Below are 19,997 nucleotides of genomic sequence, written 5' to 3' on the forward strand. Positions count from 1 at the left end.
CCCAGATGTCAGGTGCCCCCACAATGGGAAGCAATTATATGTTATGTTACACCTCCATCAAAAAGCAAATGCACCAGAAAGCTTAAATACACCAAACAAGAAGGAAAATTAGAGCCAAGAGAAGTCAGGGGGCTGGAGGAAGGGTAACCAGGACTGCAACAGTGAATACACTCTAACATCTACATTTATGGTAAGTGTACACAACTGTACTATGTTCTTCGTGTTTCACTGCTGCAGTCATTACATTTGGGTGGATTCCCAAAGCTAAGGAAGGGAGGAGAAAGTTAGAGAGCATTAGGACCAGCTATTAAGCCCTGCAAAACTGCAGTGGCAAAACCAGCTCTGGATTTAGAAAAAAATAGGCATGTGGTAATGCTTGGTGAAGGTATGTACAGAGCTCCAGGTAGCAGCTTCTAGGATGTCCCTGGTACAGACTCCTCAGAGGAAGGCTGCAGAGGTAGATGTAGCCCTGGTAGAATGTGATCTTATCCCCTGTGGGGTAGGTTTTCCATGGTGTTTATAGCAGAAATGAATGCAATCAGCTATCCATTTAGAAATGGTTTGCTTTGAAATGGCCTTCCCCTCTGCCCCTGCAGCAAAGCCAATTCACAGCTGTTCAGATTTTCTGAGAGGCTTAGTCCTGTCCAAATAAAATCTAAGTTGTCCTTTGTTTTGTAGATTCGGGAAAAAGGTAGGCAAATGAATGGACTGATTTAGGGCCACACTAGACACCACCTTGGGTATAAAGGAAGGAATGGTCCTGAGGGAAACCCTGTCTGCATGGAAAGTAATGAAGGGCTCCACTGTCATGAGGGCTTGTAATTCAGACACTATTTTTGCTGAAGTGATGGCGAGACAGAAGGCTGTTTTCCAAGAAAGGAATTTCAACTCTGCAGTTGCAGCTGGTTCAAATGGAGGGAGAGTAAGCTTTTCCAATACAAAGTTAAAGTCCCAGGCTGGAGTAGGGGCTCGCCTGGGGGGGGGGGGGGGGTCTTAAATTTTTGGTCCCTCTGAGGAATTGCTTTAGCAGGGGGTGAGAGACGAGGGGTGGTTCAGTATTATAATGTGCTAAAATGGCAGAGGCATGAATGTTAATTGACGAAAAGGATAGGCCCTTGTGGAGCATTTCTGTTAAGTACTGAAGAATATGAGGTAAGCTGGGCACTGTTGTGCCCATCCCCTGAGTCTGGCTCCAGGAACAGTATCTTTTCCACTTTTCAGCATAAGATTTTCTAGTACTAGGCCTCCTTGCTTCCAGAATGACATGTAGCACCTGCTTAATGAGGGATACTACTGGACAGCTCAAGGAATTAGTCAGGCTGGAAGGTTCAGGGTTTGAAGCTGAGGGTGCAGAATCTGCCCCACCTGCTGGGACAGAAGGGAAGGTGTCTGAGGTAGATGCCATGGCTCCAGCAGTATCATACTGCACAAGAGGGGGTAACAATGCTGGCATGGCCAGTCTGGTGCAATCAGTATTGTCCTTGGCTTGTCCCGTTTGATCTTTAGCAGTACCTTCAAGAGGAGAGGCAAAAGGGGAAAGGCATAAACCGAAAGGCTTTCCCAGGTAAAGTACAGGGCATCCACTTTCCAAGCTTGGCTGTGGGGAGTCCTTGTGCATAATTTGTCCAATTGGTAGTTCTGAGGGGAGGCAAACATGTCTATCTCTGGAGTCCCCCATTTGTTCCTCAAGAGGTTGAATATGTTTGGTTCCAGTGTCCATCTGTGTGGGTCCATGAGAGTTCTGCTTAGGCTGCCTGCCAGTGAATTTAGCTTGCCTGGCAGGAACTGAGTTTGTAGGTGCACTTGGTAGCTCAAGGCTGTGTTTCACAGAGCCATGGCTAGTCTGCAGAGAGGGTACGAGTGGGTTCACCCCTGATTGTTTATGTACCACATAACTGAGGTGTTGTCTGTCTTTACCAATAATTGTCCTGGAAGGATGTGTTCTTTGAAGGCTGTCAGGGAATTCTGTACAGCTAACATTTCTTTCTGGTTGATATGCAGGTGCATCGGACTCTGGTTCCATTTGCTCTGAATGCACGGACCTGCCAAGTGAGCCCCCCATGCATAGTCTGATGCGTCTGTTGTTAGGGTTTGGGCGGCAGGGGGTAGAGTGAAAGGGAGCCCCTTGTTGTGGTAGCAGGCCTCTGCCCACCAAAGGGACTCTGTCTTTATACAAGGAATGATAGGAATCATTGATTCCAGGTCCTGAGAATGTTGGCACCATAGGCTTTTTAGATACTATTGTAGTTTCCTCATATGCAGTCTTGCATATGGAATTAGTAGAATGCAAGAGGCCATGAACCCCAGGGCTTGCAGAATTTTCCTTGCAGATAGCTGGGTCTTTGTGGCCAGTAGTTTGAAGTAGTTTGTCAAATAAACTTGTTTCTCCGGAGTGAGGAAAGCCATCTGGGAAGTTGTGTTCAAGCTTGCTCCCAGGAATACAATCTGTTGACAGGGTACTAGGTGAGCTTTCTTTTCATTTATTGTGTACCCCAGTGGGGATAGAAGCTTCTTTACGAATGCCAGATGTTTTAACAGCAAGTCCTGGCTTTCTGCCTGAATCAGACAATCATCCAGGTATGGGTATATTTGAATATTTCTCTGCCTACAAAATGCAACAGCTGGAGCTAGGCACTTTGTGAATACCCTGGGTGCAGTAGATAAGCCAAAGGGAAGTGCAGAGAACTGATAGTGCATAGAGCCTGCCCTGAGGCGAAGGCATTTCCTGCAAGATTCCCTTATTGGAATGTGCAGGTAAGCTTCCTTTAAGTCTAAGGTTGCCAACCAGGCATCTTTGCCTAGCATAGGAAGCAGCTGTTGAAGTGTTAGCGTTGTGAATTTTGGGATTACCAAAAAGGTGTTTAGAATAAAGAGGTCTATGAAAGGATGCCAGGAGCTGTATTTTCTGGGTACCAGGAAAAGTCTTGAATAAAAACCTTGTCCCCTTTGTTCTGCTGGGACAGGTTCAATAGGCCTGATACTTAGAAGACAAAGAACCTGCTGTTGGACCTCCACCCACTGATTTGGGGGTAGGTCTGGCCAACCGTTTGGGGTTGGTAGGGTGTGGAAGTGGAATCTGTATCCTTGGGAAACTATATATAAAACCCATTTGTCCTGGGTAATGAGTTCCAAGTTTTTTGCATGCAGGACGAGCTTCCCTCCTAAGGGAGCAGGCAGTTGAGCAGGGCTTGGAAAGGTTAAGGTTAAGTCAGTGTGACATTTTTCCATAAGGGGGTGCCTTACTACTTCCTTCTTTGGAAGTGGGAGTCCCCCACTGCTTAGACCTGTGCGTAGCCTGAGACTGTAACCTAGGTGGTTTGCTGTTCCTGGGTTTGGACTGAAGACCTGGAGGAGACTGGAAAGGACCAATTCTTTGAAGGCCAATGTCTACTAAATTTGGGAGGCTGTACTTGCAGGAAATCTTTAACAGTTTGCATAGATTTAGCTTTTTCCTCCATCTTTTTGAGAACAACTTCTGCTTTGTTGCCAAACAGGTGGTCTTGGTTTAAGGGAGCATCCAGTAATTTAGCTTTAACATGATCTGGCAAGTTTTGCTCCTTAAGCCAAGCATGCCTTCTAAGTACAGACCCAGTGACAGCAGCCCTGCAAGATGCTTCTAAAGAATCAAAACCACATTGCAAAGTATGTTTACCAACTTGTTCAGCAGAATGCATTAAATCCTGTAACTCTTTGTGTTCAGCACAGTCAGGAATCAACATAATTTTCTGTTTAAGTAGTCCCATAATATGCTGCTGGTATTTTAACATATGAAACTGGCAATTTAAAGTCCTAATGGCCAAAGTAGCAGAAGTGTATACCTTCTTATCCCATATGTCCAAGGCTCTAGAATCTCTATCAGAAGGGGTAGAATTTTTGGCAGTAATGGCCTTAATGCCCTTTGGGCCTTGGGAAATGGTCTCTAGATCCTCAGTAGGATTTTTGAATACTGCGGTGGTGGTGCTGCGGTAGCGTTGTCGCCTCACAGTTAGACATTGCCCATTCGATTCTCAGAGCGTCTTCTGTGTGGTGACATGCATGAATGGGCGTTCCTTCGTTGAAGGTTGTGCATTAGGCCCAGCAAGCCAGTACGTAAAAATCTACTGCCAATCATTAGCGGACCGGAGTTCCGCTGTGGTGACCCCTAACCGGGAAAAGCCGAAAGACACAAACAAACAAACTTGTGAGAGTCAGGTACTCCGTAATACCAGTCAGGATTTCTGGGAGCTGGAGGTAAAGTGTCTGGGTACAGGCTGGATTCCAAGAAAGCATCATCCACAATGTCCAGAAAAGGAGGGATAGCTAAAGGCCTGTGTTGAGGAAGGAATAAGAATTCCCTAAGCCTCTTTTTTGGAGTCAGAGTAATCTTGGCTTTCCCAGCGGAAATGCTCCTTAAGAGTGTGCAAGCTTTCACCAAAAGAAAAATCGAAAAATCTTCTGGAGGGGAAGCAAAGGAATGGAATCCTCTGCATCAGAATCCTCATAGGTAGATAAGGGCAAATCCTGGTAATCAGAAGAAACAGAAATATCAGAATCCTGATCAGAAGAATCAGGGAAAATCAGTTCTAGGTCTCAGAGGCGGAAGGCTGGCTTCCCCTAATTAAAGTAATAAGGTCTTCAGCCATTCTAAGCATTTGTTTTTTAGGCATATGGGCCTGACCATGCGGTTTGGACGTCAGTTTCCTAGGCGTTGGTCGAGTTTTAGGCCTGGGTGAAGAAGATGGCGTTGGTTTAAAATGCAAGTCTGTAGGCCTAAATACACCCTCAAAAGTCAGTGCCTGCACAGCGGCTCCGGACCCATCCAAGGTAGAGACATCCACAGGTTCCATAGTCGAAGAAGCATCTCATGGCATACCAGACTCTGAATGGGTCTCAGTAGAGGCCAGCGAATCGGAAGTAGCAGGTATCAGGGGCTGCGAAAGCACCTCACTGAGTACCGGCGAACTGGCGACTAGCTTAATGGAAGCATTGTCGGCAGTTTTAGACCTATGCGGTCTCTGTCTTTACCTTTATGTTTTTTCGGAACATCGGTAGTCGTATGGCTTACTGAAGTCATTTCTGGATAGTTATACAGAGTACCAAAATAATTTGCTGCAAAAATAGACCAACAACGAATAGTTCGGGGGTTGAATAAGGCACAAAACCAACAGCAAGGAACGTCATGGTCTGGGCCTAAGCAAGGAATGCAGTACGAATGAAAATCTTTATGAGGTATTTACTTTCCACAAGTAAGACAACTGTTAACTTTTACTGACATCGATTAACAGCAAGAAAAAGGATCCCCAATGGGGTACTTAGCTTTTTTGAAGACTTCGGTTCTAAAACTCGAAAACGAAAATTTCAGGAGTCGGCCGACCGGCACTTGCGAACTGCTTCTGCTTCGGGCACCGCGTGGCAAGAAAGACTGATGTAATGGCATCGGCTGCATGTTTTATACCCCTGGCAACCTAACGTCATGGAAGAAGAGATGGCATCCGATAGAGGAATCCAAGACTCTGGTATTCAGGCTGGCTGAGGGTTATCTGCAGGCAGATAACCCAAATGTAATGACTGCAACAGTGAAACATAAAGAACATCTGCAATTTGAACAAACCATAATGGAATTTGTAAGATCTATTAATTGTATGTTACACAGCAAGGCACAAAAAGGATATCACCTCTCATTTAATCAAGACAATGATGTTGTATGTTGCTTTCTCGTTATATAGTACATCAGATGATGCTTACAAATAAAACAAAAAAGTGAAATACTATTTACTAAGGGTTAAAGGTTCCCAGCCCCATTCTGTTCTGCTGTGCAGACCTGTTTGAAAACCTGCTTTGGCCTCTCATGAGATTCAGGTGTTTCCTGCAAGAAAAGTAAATCACTAAAGAAAATGTGTTTTATTTGATGTGAAACAACAAACATCATGCTCTGTGTTGCCAAAGTGTACTGTACCACAGCACCTCCCACCCTTTTTAACTCCTCCTCTTTCACTTAATGCTGAAGCACAGAAGCTGCATTAACTCTATCTATTTAGACCACTTCTCATCTAATGTCCAAATATTCCGTAGTGCTTCAACTCTATATGACTGGACCTGCCAGGCTTTCTATAAACAACAATCAGCCATCATTTCTTGCTTCCACACACATCTCCAGTAAGTTTTAATGCTGCAACAGGTACAATACTTCATCAGACCTGTGAGAATTTAACACAAAGCATGCCAGCAGCCTTCAGTCAGACATGAGCCTCAGACAGATAATGCATGTTATCTTTGGGTTGGATTTGTAGCTGAAACAGTGGCCACACCCAGCAGCCATGCACTTAATTCCATATGCAGACTTTTCTGCAGACTTCTTAGAGCTTCTCCCAATATATGCAATTTACAGCTGCCCTTCTCAGGCACTAGCACTTCACATGGTAACATGTCTACCACTATATGTCACAAGTTCACATTCAGCTTCCCTTTTGAACTCTCCACTAGTACACTTGAAATTCCATGTGCCTTTATGGATGTTGCAATATGGACCTTAAGTGCAGGAGTTTACAGAATTACTGTCTGTCTGTACTTCTTGTCTGTGAGGCTCTTTTCAGGGCTTCCATCTGCATATTTAGTAATATACCATATAGAGTACATACGGACTGACCAATTTCCATACGCACTATTTTTTCTCTGTGCAAACTCTCATGGCATGTGACAGCTCACATGGGACAAGCACTGTAACTTACCAATTTCATCCCCTACTTATGTTTTTTCTACCTCATCTGCCACACATGCAAAATAAACAGACTGCTCCTATCAGTTACAAGTTGTTTCTAAAGAATCCACCAGAATATATTTACAAACATTCATATTAAAGTGAATGTTTTATTTATATTTGGCTATACTTCTCAATATCAAGTATCAAAGAAAAACATTTTGAACAGTGAACATCTTATTGCTACAGGTTGCCTTCCAATGATCGCATTTTTGCTAGCACATTCGTGTGATACAACAGTCGCTACAAGCTGTACTACTGCTCCTGTCAAGCAATCAAAACCACTACTGTCTGTTGCTTCTTCATCACCTTTATTATTTTTAAAAACTCCTTTTGTTCAGTTCAGTTACTATAACCTCTACATTTATAGTTTACTTTGGTCTCCACTACCACTCAGTTACAATCTTCCTTCATAATGCTAAACTGGTGGTTACTACATCCAACCCTGACCCTGATACAGCAGAAGCACTGCCACAAGGCCCAACTCCCAAAAGTTTTCACTAAACGTTTTGTCATTGTGCAATGTAAGCAAGTCTAACAAGATCTTTGCTGTGTATTACCTTTAGTGAAATACATGTCTGCCTTGTGCTGGAAAGTTGCTTTGACATTGAGTACAAGGACTACTCCTATGGGGGGAAAGACCATTTACTAAGCTGGCTACTGTCCTTTCTCATAACCAATAGATCACAGTGTATATGACAGTTACTTAGTCTCCCTATCTTCCTGGTTTCTGCATCCAGTAAATGAAGGAAAACCTGTTATCCTTTGTGTCTCCTTGTTAAATGTTTTGTGCAAGTTACAAAGTGATTGCTGTCCGTAATAATTCACAGACTCTCCACATATCACACCAAACCTATTTAATGATGCCCCTCACCTTCACCCCAAATATAGACAGATTAACTTTATTTTGATTTGAGTTGAAATGGAGTTAAGTGGGAGAATACTCTCCAAAGAGCAATAATAATAATTATACCATGATCCCCCCAAAACGTGCACGCTGATTGGCCAGCGTGCCCGTTGTAAATCGAGTTATACTAATGGAAAAAGGTCCGGTCGCCCGGACTTTTTTCCATTAGTATAACTCGTTTTTTTTAAACACTGTCTCGCTATGTTAAATGGGTTTAACATAGCGAGACAGCTTTAAAATAAGCAACGGAGATCTCCGTTGCTTATTTTAAAGCTGTCTCGCTATGTTAAACCCATTTAACATAGCGGCATGTTTAAAAAGCAACGGAGAAAGCAAGATCTCCGTTGCTTTTTAGTCTCGCTATGTTAAATGAGTTTAACATGGCGAGACAGTTAAAATAAGCAACGGAGATGTCCGTTGTTTATTTTAAAACTGTCCCGCTGTTAAACCGATTTAACATAGCGAGACACTAAAAAAAAAAGCAACGGAGATCTTGCTTTCTCCGTTGCTTTTGCCACAACTCTGATGTACTGCGCAGGCGCCAGTACATCAGAACTGCCGGATGCCAGACATCTGCGGAAGGGCAGCAAACAGGCATTATACTATGCCATTATTTAAGAAAAGTAACAGTTTCTTTTCTTAAATAATGTCATGGTATAATAGCAATAACCCACTTCTGGGTGTGGGTAATGCTAAATTTACCCACGGTTGGCTTTGTTTGGTCGAGTGAACCACGCCAACCATGGGTAAATTTAGCATTACCCACACCCAGGCGTGGGTTATTGCTATATAATACCACAATATACTGAAATCCTCCTAGGAGGAGAAATTCACCATAATCCTGGCCCTACATATCACAACAAACATCAAGACATTTCTCTTCCACATACTACTCTATGTCCACAACGGGTAACCCCAAATTACAGTAATCTAACTTTTGTGGTCATAAATTAGAAGCATAAGAAATAAAGCTAATGAACGACATGCCTTGACTACCCAGCACAAGCCTCATATTCTCACTATAACTGAAACTTGGCTTAAACAACTCTGAAATTACACCCACCCCATCACCAGCTGTATCACCATCCATAATGATCACATAAAGAGGAATTGTGGTGGTATTATTTTAATTGGCCCAAAGCTAGCCCATTTCCTCCTACAATAAATCAATACATTAATTCAATTCAGCAGAACTTATTACTAGCCTGAAAATAAACCAATATAAACAAATATCTATTACTGTCCTTTGAATTCCTCCTGGTGACAATAAAGCTACACTGGAAGATATCTTATACTGGATACCCATAACAATTCCACAATAAAGCAATACTAAGTGGTGTCAATATCAGTTAGTTGGGCATAACCTCTAACTCCCTACATCTGGCATGAATTTAAACTGTTTCACAGAAGTAAGTAACATCTCCTCACACTATAGCAAGACATCCCCTTCCTTATTAGATTGGATCCTCGTTTCAGACCCTAGCAAATTCACCACCAGAGGTACAATGTCAGATTCTCTCTGTGACATATCCCAATCTATACAACCAGACATCTCACACAAACTTAAACAGCATATTTATAAAACATGCAAAGTCCAACTATAACCCAGAAATATTCATTACTGCTCTTATCTGTTAATTGAAAAATCCTAAAAATCCTCCCCTTAGATAATGCAGTAAATGAATTCAATACAACTTTCCTAAATAGCCTTGTACCTCCTAGAATAAAAAGACTAAAAATAAATAGCGCAATTTGGTTATCCAAAAAGTGTAGAATGCTAACACAGGATAGAGTACAAGTGTGGAAAGCATGTCAAAAACACAAAGCACAATATCTCAAAAACGTCAGAATGTTTACAAAGACAAAAAACTAAACTATAACATTTAGAACAATAATAAACACAACTATATATATAAAAAAATTCAGGGACATCTACTACCAACCCTGTCCAAAAGTCACACATCACCACATCCATTTTCAACTTCAAACTTGTGCCCACATCCTATATTACACTATACTGTCCTTCTACTAACCTCTATAGATACTGTCAATAAAGCTAGAGATAATGGCAAACTAGTCCCATCCTTATTTCTAGACTAGTCTAAAGCCTTTGATTAAGTTTGTCGCAGCAAACTTCTACTTCAAATGTCCTCACTAGGTCTCTCTCAGCCCACCCCTTCTGTAGTTCAAAAGCTACCTGCCCAATAGGTATTGGTCAGTAAAATGTTACTCCATACTCTCTCTCTCTCTCTCTCTCAAACTCCTGGTCACTACTGGTGTACCACAAGGCTCTATCCTTGGTCCCCACTCCCCTGCTCTAACATTTTCACAAACATCCTCTTATACTTCCACACAACAGGCCACCCTAATACACTACACAGAAGATTCCACTAATTTACATATCCAACATGGTACAGCTCCAAAAAAATTTGTCAGGAAACACATCTTCATAACTCACCACTCATACTCAACACCCCCCCCAAAAAAAAGACCAAACTACAAAATTTAAAGTCCTCTCTCTCTTGATAATATAACCATTGATGTTACTTCTCAAAGCAAACTATTATTGGTGATAGTGCACAATAATCTTACATTCAACCTGCATATACAAAATTGCATAAGAAATACTCATCAAAAACTAGGGATACTTGCAGAGCCAAAAACTCTCTCACTGATGCAACAAAAACTACATTTGCCACTACTCATCTTCTTCCCAATCTTCATGGTGCTCCCACCATCCTTACTAACCTCCAGAATTCACAAAAAGTAACACTTGAACAATGCTATCACAAAATTGCTAAATTTGCAAAACATACCCCTTTCAGAACCCACTGTATAGCACTGAAAAGTGTAAATTGCTTAGAACCTACCACCTATAAAATTATCCAGCATCCATTTTCCTGTCCAGCACTAAAAACAGAGATTCTACCATTCGATAAAACTATGTTCCCAGGCAGTCATTGTGATCCAGTGACCAAAAACTCCCATCTGTCTACAAACCTAGCAACTCTGCTATGCACTGTCTTTACTAGTACAAGATTGCTAAGGCAACCTCCTTCCACTCCTTACTTGTATACTTCAGGTCTATAGCCCCCTCCAATCTTTCAAAACCACTTTGAAAGACTTCTAGCTAAAATCTGACTGTTCTTGCTAAAATCCAGGATAAACTATATCCCTAAATGTGAAAAGATATATTTTCATTCCTTATACTTCCTTACTCTCCCTTCTTCACTTTACTGCTATCTAATTCTCTACCATGACTTTCTCCCTAAATATACCATAAGCCTGTTTTTCCCTCTCTTCATATTGCAATTACTTGTATTAGACTAACTTACCTTTAATTTCTCTAAAAAATGTGTTAAATTTTGCTATATATTAAATGATTGTCATACCTATCAATTTTTAACCAATGTTTTTTATATTATGTGTAATTTATCATTATTTAAACTGCAGATATGCAGATGTTTTTGTTTTATTTATTTACTATTTATTTAAACAAATACATACCTAAATAAATGTTAAACTACTCAAACCCATGCTCTGCTTCAGCTGATGAACTTCCAAGAGAGTACCTTAAAATAGCAACTGACAGCATCACCTATCCTCTCTCAATCCTTATAAATGGGTCAGTCCAGGAATCCTGCATTCCCTCTCTGGGGGGAAAAATCACACATTATCCCTCTGCAGAAAGGAGGAAATTCAATAGACATTACAAACATTAGACCTATAGCAATCTTATCCCTTTCTCCAAAATACTTGAAAAAAGTATTCAAAAACAAATGCTAAAACCACCTCCTGGAGAAGGAACTCCTATCCCGCACACAACACGGCTTCTGTTACTTCCACAGTACTAAGACTGCACTTCTAATCTTTAGAGATACTGCAATAAAGCTAAGGATAACGGCAAACTAGTCTGCTCCTTATTTCTAGTCTTGTCTATAGCCTTCAACACAGTTTGCCACACCAAACGTCTACTTCAATTATTCTCAGTAGGTCTATCTCTGTCCACTCTTATGGTTCAAAAGCTACTTATCCATTAGTTGTCAGTCAGTAAAATGGCACTCCAACCTCTCTCCATACCTCCAAGTCACCACTGGTGTATCACAGGACTCTATTCTTCTCCTCCACTTTCATATTCTCACTAATATCCTCCACACATCCATGCAACAGGCATCTAATGCAGTACGCAGATAACTTCACACATATGCATCTGACAACTTGCCACATCTCCAAAAATTACTCGGGGAAACAAACAGCCACTGAAACTTGACTTTGTAATTCACAACTAATGGTCAACCCTTAAAAAACAAACTACTACTTTTCCCCTCAAGTCCCTCTCTCATGAAAAAAAAAACAATTTAAAATTCTCTCTCTTAATAATACAACCATTGAGGTCATTTAATCATAACAAATGATTTGATAGTGGATGATAATCTTAAATATGACTTGCATAAAACCTTTATAACACAGTTTAAACTTCACTGGCCAATACTGACTAACCTTCAAACATCACAAAAATCAAAACCTGAATAATGCTAGAATAAAGTGCCCAACTTTGCAGCAAATATTCCTTTCAGAATCCATCACTGTATAGCACTAAAAAGCCTAAACTGGTTAGAACTACCTCATCAACAAACACACACACAGCTTCTTACCACCTGTGAAGTCCCTCATATGGGCCAGTGATCAAGGAGCCTCAATCCTCACAACTGACAAAGGTGGGAAACGTTCACTGACTAAAGAATAGACACACAGTATTTTCAAATGCAGCTCTCTGCACTAAGCACAATTTCTCTTAAGTGCACAAAAGGAATGCACACTCCACTCCTGGGATTGTTTTTTTTCTCCAGACCCCAAATGCATTCAGACCTGAAAGACGGAATCTTTATGGCCTAAGTCAAGTCATTTAATTTCAGGTCATTTTCTTAAGGTTAGCTGGGCTGAGCTTAACCCCTTCCCTTCCAGTATCCTATGATAAAGTATATCCATTTCAGCAGTTATAACAATACAGCATGGCAAACATGCATTTCTTTTCTGTCCAGCAGGACCCACTGTTGATACATTTTTAACACAAGCAGCTTTATAAATACATTTTTAACACAAGCATCTGTACAAATCAATTTGATATACAAATGATACATACTTCTTTATAAAACACCAGCTAGCTATGCTGGCGTACGTTGCACATGCACTGCCTTACTCTCTCTCTGGCACACTCACATCATCACAGCACCTATACAAATATCCAGCATCTGCTTTTTCAGTACTAAATACCATTCAACACAAATATGTTCCTAATCAGCCATTACAATCCAATGACCAAAAGCTCCTCTTTGTCCACAAACCTGTAAAATCTGCTGTGTACAGCCTATATTCATACCATGTTGCTAAGGCCTGGAACTCATTACCTGTACCCATCAAGTTAATATCCTCTTTCCAGTCATTTAAAACCATTCCAAAACACTTCCTAGCCAAAATCTGTCTCTGTTCTTGCTCAGACTCATGATAAACTATATCCCTAAATATGAACACTCGAGTCACTTTCTTTCTAAACAGGCCATAACCCTGCATTTTCCTCTCAGTTCATATTGCACTTCCTGTTTGCATTATACTAACTTACCTTTAATTTTTCTATAAACTGGCTAAAATTTCTCTATATATTAAATAATGTCATACAAGCTGTATCTATTTCTAACCAATGCTGTTTTCAAATTACGTCTAATATGGTACAATTACTTCAACTGTACATGTCTTTGTATTATTTTTGAAGATTATAAAATTATTGTTCTGAAAATGCTTTTGCAATATTTTGAAGCTTTTCTCAAAGGATACCACTGAAATTGGGCAGCCACCTAGTCAGACTTTCCTGGTAATAAATGTCAATAAATAAGTAAAACCTAGCTTGGCACTATTAGGTATCACAGAATAATGCTTGTCAAAAAATCCAAGACCATGCTGCTTTATGTTGCTTCTCTACTAAACAATGCACTACACGATATTCAGAAAGATGTAAAACAAAGTGAAATACTCCTCTTATTTATACTCTATTACTTCTCACTGTTATGCATTACAGAACAGTATTTGTTGAACAGTGAAGACCATAGCATCTACAAACAGTTTAATGCCAACCCTCCAAACTATCATCAAAGAATCATCATCTTCTTTCGGCTGTCCCTGTTAGGGGTCGCCACAGCAGATCATCTGTTTTCATTTCTTCCTTTCCTCTGCATCTTGCTCTGTCACACCAACCACCTGCATGTCCTCTCTCACCGCATCTATAAACCTCATCTTAGGCCTTCCTCTTTTCCTGTTACCTGGTAGCTTCATCCTTAGCATATTTTTACCAATATACTCAGTATCCCTCCTCAGTACATGTCCAAACCAACGTAATCTTGCCTCTCTGGCTTTGTCTCCAAACCTTCCAACCTGGGCTGACCCTCTAATATACTTATTCCTAATCCTGTCCACCCTCGTCACACCCAGTGCAAATCTTAGCATCTTTAACTCTGCCACATCCAGCTCTAACTCCTGCCTTTTTGTCAATGCCACTGTCCCCAACCCATATAACATAGCTGGTCTCACTACCCTCTTGTAGACCTTCCCTTTCACTCTTACTGGTACTCGTCTGTCACAAAACTCCTGACACTCTTCTCCACCCTGCCTGTACTCTCTTCTTCCCTTCTCTTCCACGCTCACCATTACTCTGAACTGTTGATCCCAAGTATTTAAACTCATCCACCTTCACCACCTCTACTCCTTGCATCCTCACCATTCCTCTATCCTTCTCATTCACACACATATATTCTGTCTTAGTCTTGCTGACCTTCATTCCTCTTCTCTCTAGAGCATATCTCCATCTCTCCAGGGTTTCCCTCCACCTGTTCCCTACTCTCACTACAGATCACAATGTCATTTGCAAACATCATAGTCCACAGGGACTCCTCTCTGATCTCATCTGTCAACATGTCCATCACCATTGCAAATAAGAAAGGGCTCATAGCTGATACTTGATGTAATCCCACCACCACCTTAAATGCATCAGTCACTCCCACCGCAGACCTCACCGCTGTCACACTACCCTCATACATATCCTGTACCACTCTTACATATTTCTTGGACACTCCCGACTTACTCATACAATACCACAACACCTCTCTAAGCACCCTGTCATATGCTTTCTCTAAGTCTGCAAAAACACAATGCAACTCCTTCTGACCTTCTCTGTACTTCTCCATCAACACTCTCAGAGCAAACATCGCATCTGTAGTGCTCTTTTCTGGCATGAAACCATACTGCTGATCACTAATCATCAGGTCCCTTCTTAATCTAGCTTCCACTACTCCTTCCCATAACTTCATGCTGTGACTGATCAATTTAATCCCTCTGTAGTTACTACAGCTCTGCACATCACCCTTATTCTTAGAAATCAGTACCAAAACACTTCTCCATTCCTCAGGCATCCTCTCACTTTCCAAGATTTCATTAAACAATCTGGTTAGAAACTCCACTACCATTTCACCTAAACACCTCCATGCTTCTACAGGTATGTCATCTGGACCAACAGCTTTTCCATTCTTCATCCTCTTCATAGCTATCCTTACTTCCTCCTTGCTAATCCACTGCACTTCATGATTCACTATCCCAACATCATTCAACCTTCTCTCCCTCTCATTCTCTTCATTCATCAACCCCCTCAAAGTACTCTTTCCATATGCCCAACGCACTCTCCTTGCTTGCGAGTATGTTTCCCTCATTACCCTTTATCACCTTTACCTGCTGCACATCTTTCCTAGCTCAGTCCCTCTGTCTAGCCAATCAGTACAGGTCCTTTTCTCCCCCTTAGTGTCCAACCTTTCATACAACTCTTCATATGCCTTATCCTTGGCCTTTGCCACCTCTCTCTTTGCCATGCACCTCATCTCCTTATACCCGTCTACTTTCTTCATCTCTCTGACAATCCCACTTCTTTGCCAACCTCTTTCTCTGTATACTCTCCTGTACTTCCTCATTCCACCACCATGTCTCCTTGCCGTCCTTCCTCTGTCCAGATGTGATACCAAGCACCTTTCTAGCCGTCTCCCTTACTAGCTCTCAAGAATAGCTCCTGTCAAATTTTCAAGGTCATTACTTATTAATTTAATCTTACTGCTAGATAAACTAAGGACTGTCAAAAGTATGAGGACTGGAAGATATTTATATAGATTAGCAACAGTAATTTAAATGTAGTTGGAAACCAACATTTATATTTAGTAAGTATAAGTATTTTGTATAAATACTATTAAATAATTCTCATTTAAATGAAACAACTACTACTTGAATGAAACAATCCTGGAGTTCCGGTACACAATGTACTTGTAGCTGCATTAAAATAAAATTACCATTACTTAAACATTAGCTTAACTTCAATTTCCCATGAAAAAAAAAATGTTCTCAGTATCTTGTGTCTAACCTGTTTCTCATCTCCTTGATTAAATAGTACCCTTCTCAGAGTTTATTCTCTCTCTCCCCTATTACCAGCATAACTTTCTATACAACTTGTGGTAGTAGTCCTTGAATATTTCCCTGATCCTTAAATCTTCCACACCATCTCTCTCCAGTTTCCTTTATACATATCCTTTCCCCTTCTTTGGGTTGAATTTCTTTGCCAGGTGTTCACTTGACATCCCTTCCATTAGTCCTTCTTGTACAGCTATACTTCGGTGACAGTCATGTTTTTGGCCTTCAATGTTTTTGGCCTTCAATTCTATCAGTACTTGTTCCTTCCTAAACTTCTTTTCCCATACTCTGCCTTTCTCCTACTTCCTTTTGCATATTTGCCACTAAGGTCTCTATTTTGCTCTTTCCTTTGATCATACATTTCATCGTTGTCATACCAACTGCTGATTTAATCTGATCCTACAAATTCTTTTTTTTAAGCCATTCTCTGACCCACTTGCTTTCCCTCGAGGCATATTCAGAGTTTCCCTTTCCTCCTGTTCTTTCCATTTATAAGCAGACAGTCTTCCTCCTATTCCACCCCTTTTTCTGCACTTGCATTCTCATTAGTCCATTACAGGATCATAGAAAGTTACTAGGCTATTTGTCCGGAGGCCTTTACAAGCCTAGCCAAGAACTGAGCCCATGTTCCAACAAGTCAGCACCCTATGCTACTGTCCAGCATTGACACAGGGGGAATCTCAAAGGTATAATTTCTGTTCTCCATCCAGTTATCCAGGTTGCGCTTAAAAAGGGTTAATGAGGTACTCTGCTTGACATGGAGAGGGAGTCTATTCCACATAAAGGTGAGTTTCTGTGACACAAATCTGTCCCGCCAACAAGTCCTATTGATGTCACAGACCAGGTTGAGGTCACACATGTGGGCTACTCGAGTGGAGCTTGACTTGAAGATATGCAGCAGTCCCATCAACGCAGGTTCTGAGATTGCTTTGTGTGCCAGACAGAGGTTACCGCTGAGGAGTCTAAGAGACTGAGTAGAGGGACAGGGCCTTTAGCCTATCTGTGCAGGGTAGATGTTTGAGGCCCCGGATTCTCCTGGTGAGGAACCTCTGTGGTCTCTCCAGCTGCAGCATGTGCTTTGTGAAGTACATACCAAAAGGGGCATTGTACTCAATAATGAGACTTGTAAGGGAAGAATACAAGGCTATTATAACCAACTTGTCCCTGGATGAGATACCCTTACTAATGAGATGGGCCATGTAGAAAGCTTTCTGTACAACACAGGCAATATGGTGGTCAAAAGTCAGTTCGCTATCAACCTGGGTGCCCAAGTCCCTCATGACTGACTGCATGCTTAAGAACTTATTATCAATTTGTGGGGACATCACTCTCCCCAAAGGGGATGATGATGCATTTTTTGGCATTCAGCTTGAGGCCATGTTTCTGGCATCAGTCATTTGCTTGGGTGAGACCCTCTTGGAGGATGTCCACATCACTAGGAGAATTGATGACAGCACCCAGCTTACAATCATCTAGAAACCTGGTCAGCCATAGCCCACTGATTTTGGCCTGCACCTCAGCAAAGTATACCCCAAACAGCAGAAGCCCAAAGACCGATCCCTGGGGCACACCACTCATTACGGGTCGACTGCTTGAGGTGGCTTCCCTATTTTGACTAGGTGGGTTCTATCAGTGAGCCAGTTTGATATCCATCTGGTATCATATGGATTGATGCCTAGTTGAGAGATTTTATCTATTACACCCGAGTGGGGAATAGTATTGAAGACTTTGGCCAGGTCAAGGCAGGTGGTACGCACAGTCTTCCCCTCGTCCATGGCCTTGGTGACCATCTCAAAGTCGACCAAATTTAGCAGGCACAACCTCCCTTTGATGAAACTGTGTGGGATAAGTGTCTGGAGGTTGCCAATGTCCTTGTTAATAAGGTCCATGATAATCTGCTCCATGGCCTTGCAGATCAGGCTAGTCAGGCTGATGGGTCTATAATTTCCTGGATCAGTGGACACTCCACCTTTGTGCAAAGGGATGACAGTGGCTGTCCTCCACACAGCGGGGATCATGCACATCTCATGTGGTTCTTTCCGCTCCATCTGCTGATTTTCTTCCTCACTTCCTATGAACTTTTCTAACCTGTTTAGTTGTACCAAGCAATTCCATCTGAAAATTCACTGCTTTGAATCTTGGTGCATTACCCATCATAAATCCTTCCTTCTACCTCTCTTCATTGGTAGTTTAATATCCTTCATTATCTTTGAATATCATTTCTTTTCTCCCAAAGCATCTCTGTTTCAGTGATAAAGTCCCTCATTAACTGCACAACTTCTGCTTTTACTTGTTCTCCATCATTCAAAGAATTTCCCGTCACAGCCATCACCATCTCTGTAGGGCACATACACATTTCCTACTGGCAATCTAACCTTTTCAGTTTTTTATTTCTTTTACACTTATCTTCCTTCTCCACTCTTTTCACTACTTCTGTAACTATTTGTAGCCCTTCCTGAAAAGAACAGATACCCTTCTTTCCTTCTACTGGGTTATTATCTTGTTCCCCTTTCAGATATTCCATGCTTACTATCTTGTCACTTTCTATCATCCTCAGTTTTGTTTCTTACACTAGTACCACGTTTGTCAATGCAATCTGTTACTTATATTCCTCACTTTCACTGGGTTGCTGCATTCCTCAATATTCCATGTCACTAGCTCCATTATCTTTCTTTCTGTCCTCTCTACACCATCCCTTCCTCTATCCCTTGCTAGATGGTACCTCTTCCTCTGACAGCTCCCGTTGAGCTGGACTAATCATCCTTTGGATTTCACGGCTGTTCCCCTGGCCTTTGTCTCTGTGCTCCCCTAGCTTGAGTCTGGCATTCATTTTTCCTCTTTGCTTTAACCCGTGTGCTCTTCCTTCTTACCGTTTCTGTATGTATTTCAATTCTCCGCAAGATTCTCCCTAACTATCCATACCTTCCATCCACATTTTTCGCTTACACATATGCCATTCACTGGTCTTAGTTTTTCTTCTATTCTAATAGAGATTTGAGCTAAAATAATGACTGGCAATTACTCTGTCATTACCGCTTTCTCCACTGCTTGCCTGCAATTACCCCTCTTGACTAATCCTTTTCCTTCCCCATCTTGTTTCTGTCTCTTGGTGCAGCCAAACAGCAAGTGTTTCATTTGTTACTCATACCTTTTTTTTTTTGTTGTGCCCAGTACGCTGCAGGCCAGATTCCGTAGTTCCATTCTCTGCCTTCCCCCATGGTCTCTCTTTGTTACTGCATTGCTGTTTATATGTCTTGCTGCATTGTTCATGCTGGCATTTGCTCCCCAAATGGATGTACTTTTCCACTTCTCCGTTCTTTACATTATTGCACCAAATATTTCTCTGTGTCCTTATTGCTTTGGGAATTTGGCTTCCTAGACTGAGAGCTATTACACAACATGAGGCATTATATATTATAAACGAAGAAAAAAAACAGCACAGTTATTATATTCTCTATGTCAGTCTTTTTCAGTTCAATACTGCTACTTGCTTGTTTTTAGGCTTCTGTGCGCCTTCCCAAATTTAACTAATTTTGCTTCCTTCTGGTCATCTTTTCTTGTACAGGGTCTGGCTTTTACAAGCTATCCACTGTCCAGTACTCCCCCAAGTCCTCTGTGTCCCCTGGTTTTCTCTCTACACATTTTGTGCTTTGGTCCTCTGCTTGCTTTATTATAGCTCCCTTTACAGTGTACCTTTGACCTTTTGTGCAATTTTTCTGCTGCCTTCCCTGTGTTTCACTCTTTACAATATTTCCCAGTTTCTCTATTTGGTGATCTCTATTACTTGTCGGTCTTCATTTCTGACTTTGTCAACCTTCACAGCTGTTCTTCCTTGCTGGAATATCAGAGCCAGGCACG

General features: G+C 41.4%; 1 protein-coding gene across 1 annotated transcript in view; it reads right to left on the reverse strand.

The window, feature by feature from the left end:
- Positions 1-19,997, reverse strand: part of RAP1GDS1 (Rap1 GTPase-GDP dissociation stimulator 1) — a 1,654,780-nt gene that overhangs the window by 1,246,749 nt on the left and 388,034 nt on the right. Inside the window, exons 5-6 of the mRNA XM_044067200.1 lie at positions 16,997-17,022; positions 14,741-14,763 (exon numbers count right to left, since the gene is read on the reverse strand). Coding sequence (XP_043923135.1) covers positions 14,741-14,763; positions 16,997-17,022 — 49 coding nt within the window. The remainder of the gene's footprint in view (positions 1-14,740; positions 14,764-16,996; positions 17,023-19,997) is intronic.

This window comes from Protopterus annectens, chromosome 3.part1 (genome assembly GCF_019279795.1).
Source record: "Protopterus annectens isolate FY-2018-M chromosome 3.part1, PAN1.0, whole genome shotgun sequence".
NCBI lineage: Eukaryota > Metazoa > Chordata > Ceratodontiformes > Protopteridae > Protopterus > Protopterus annectens.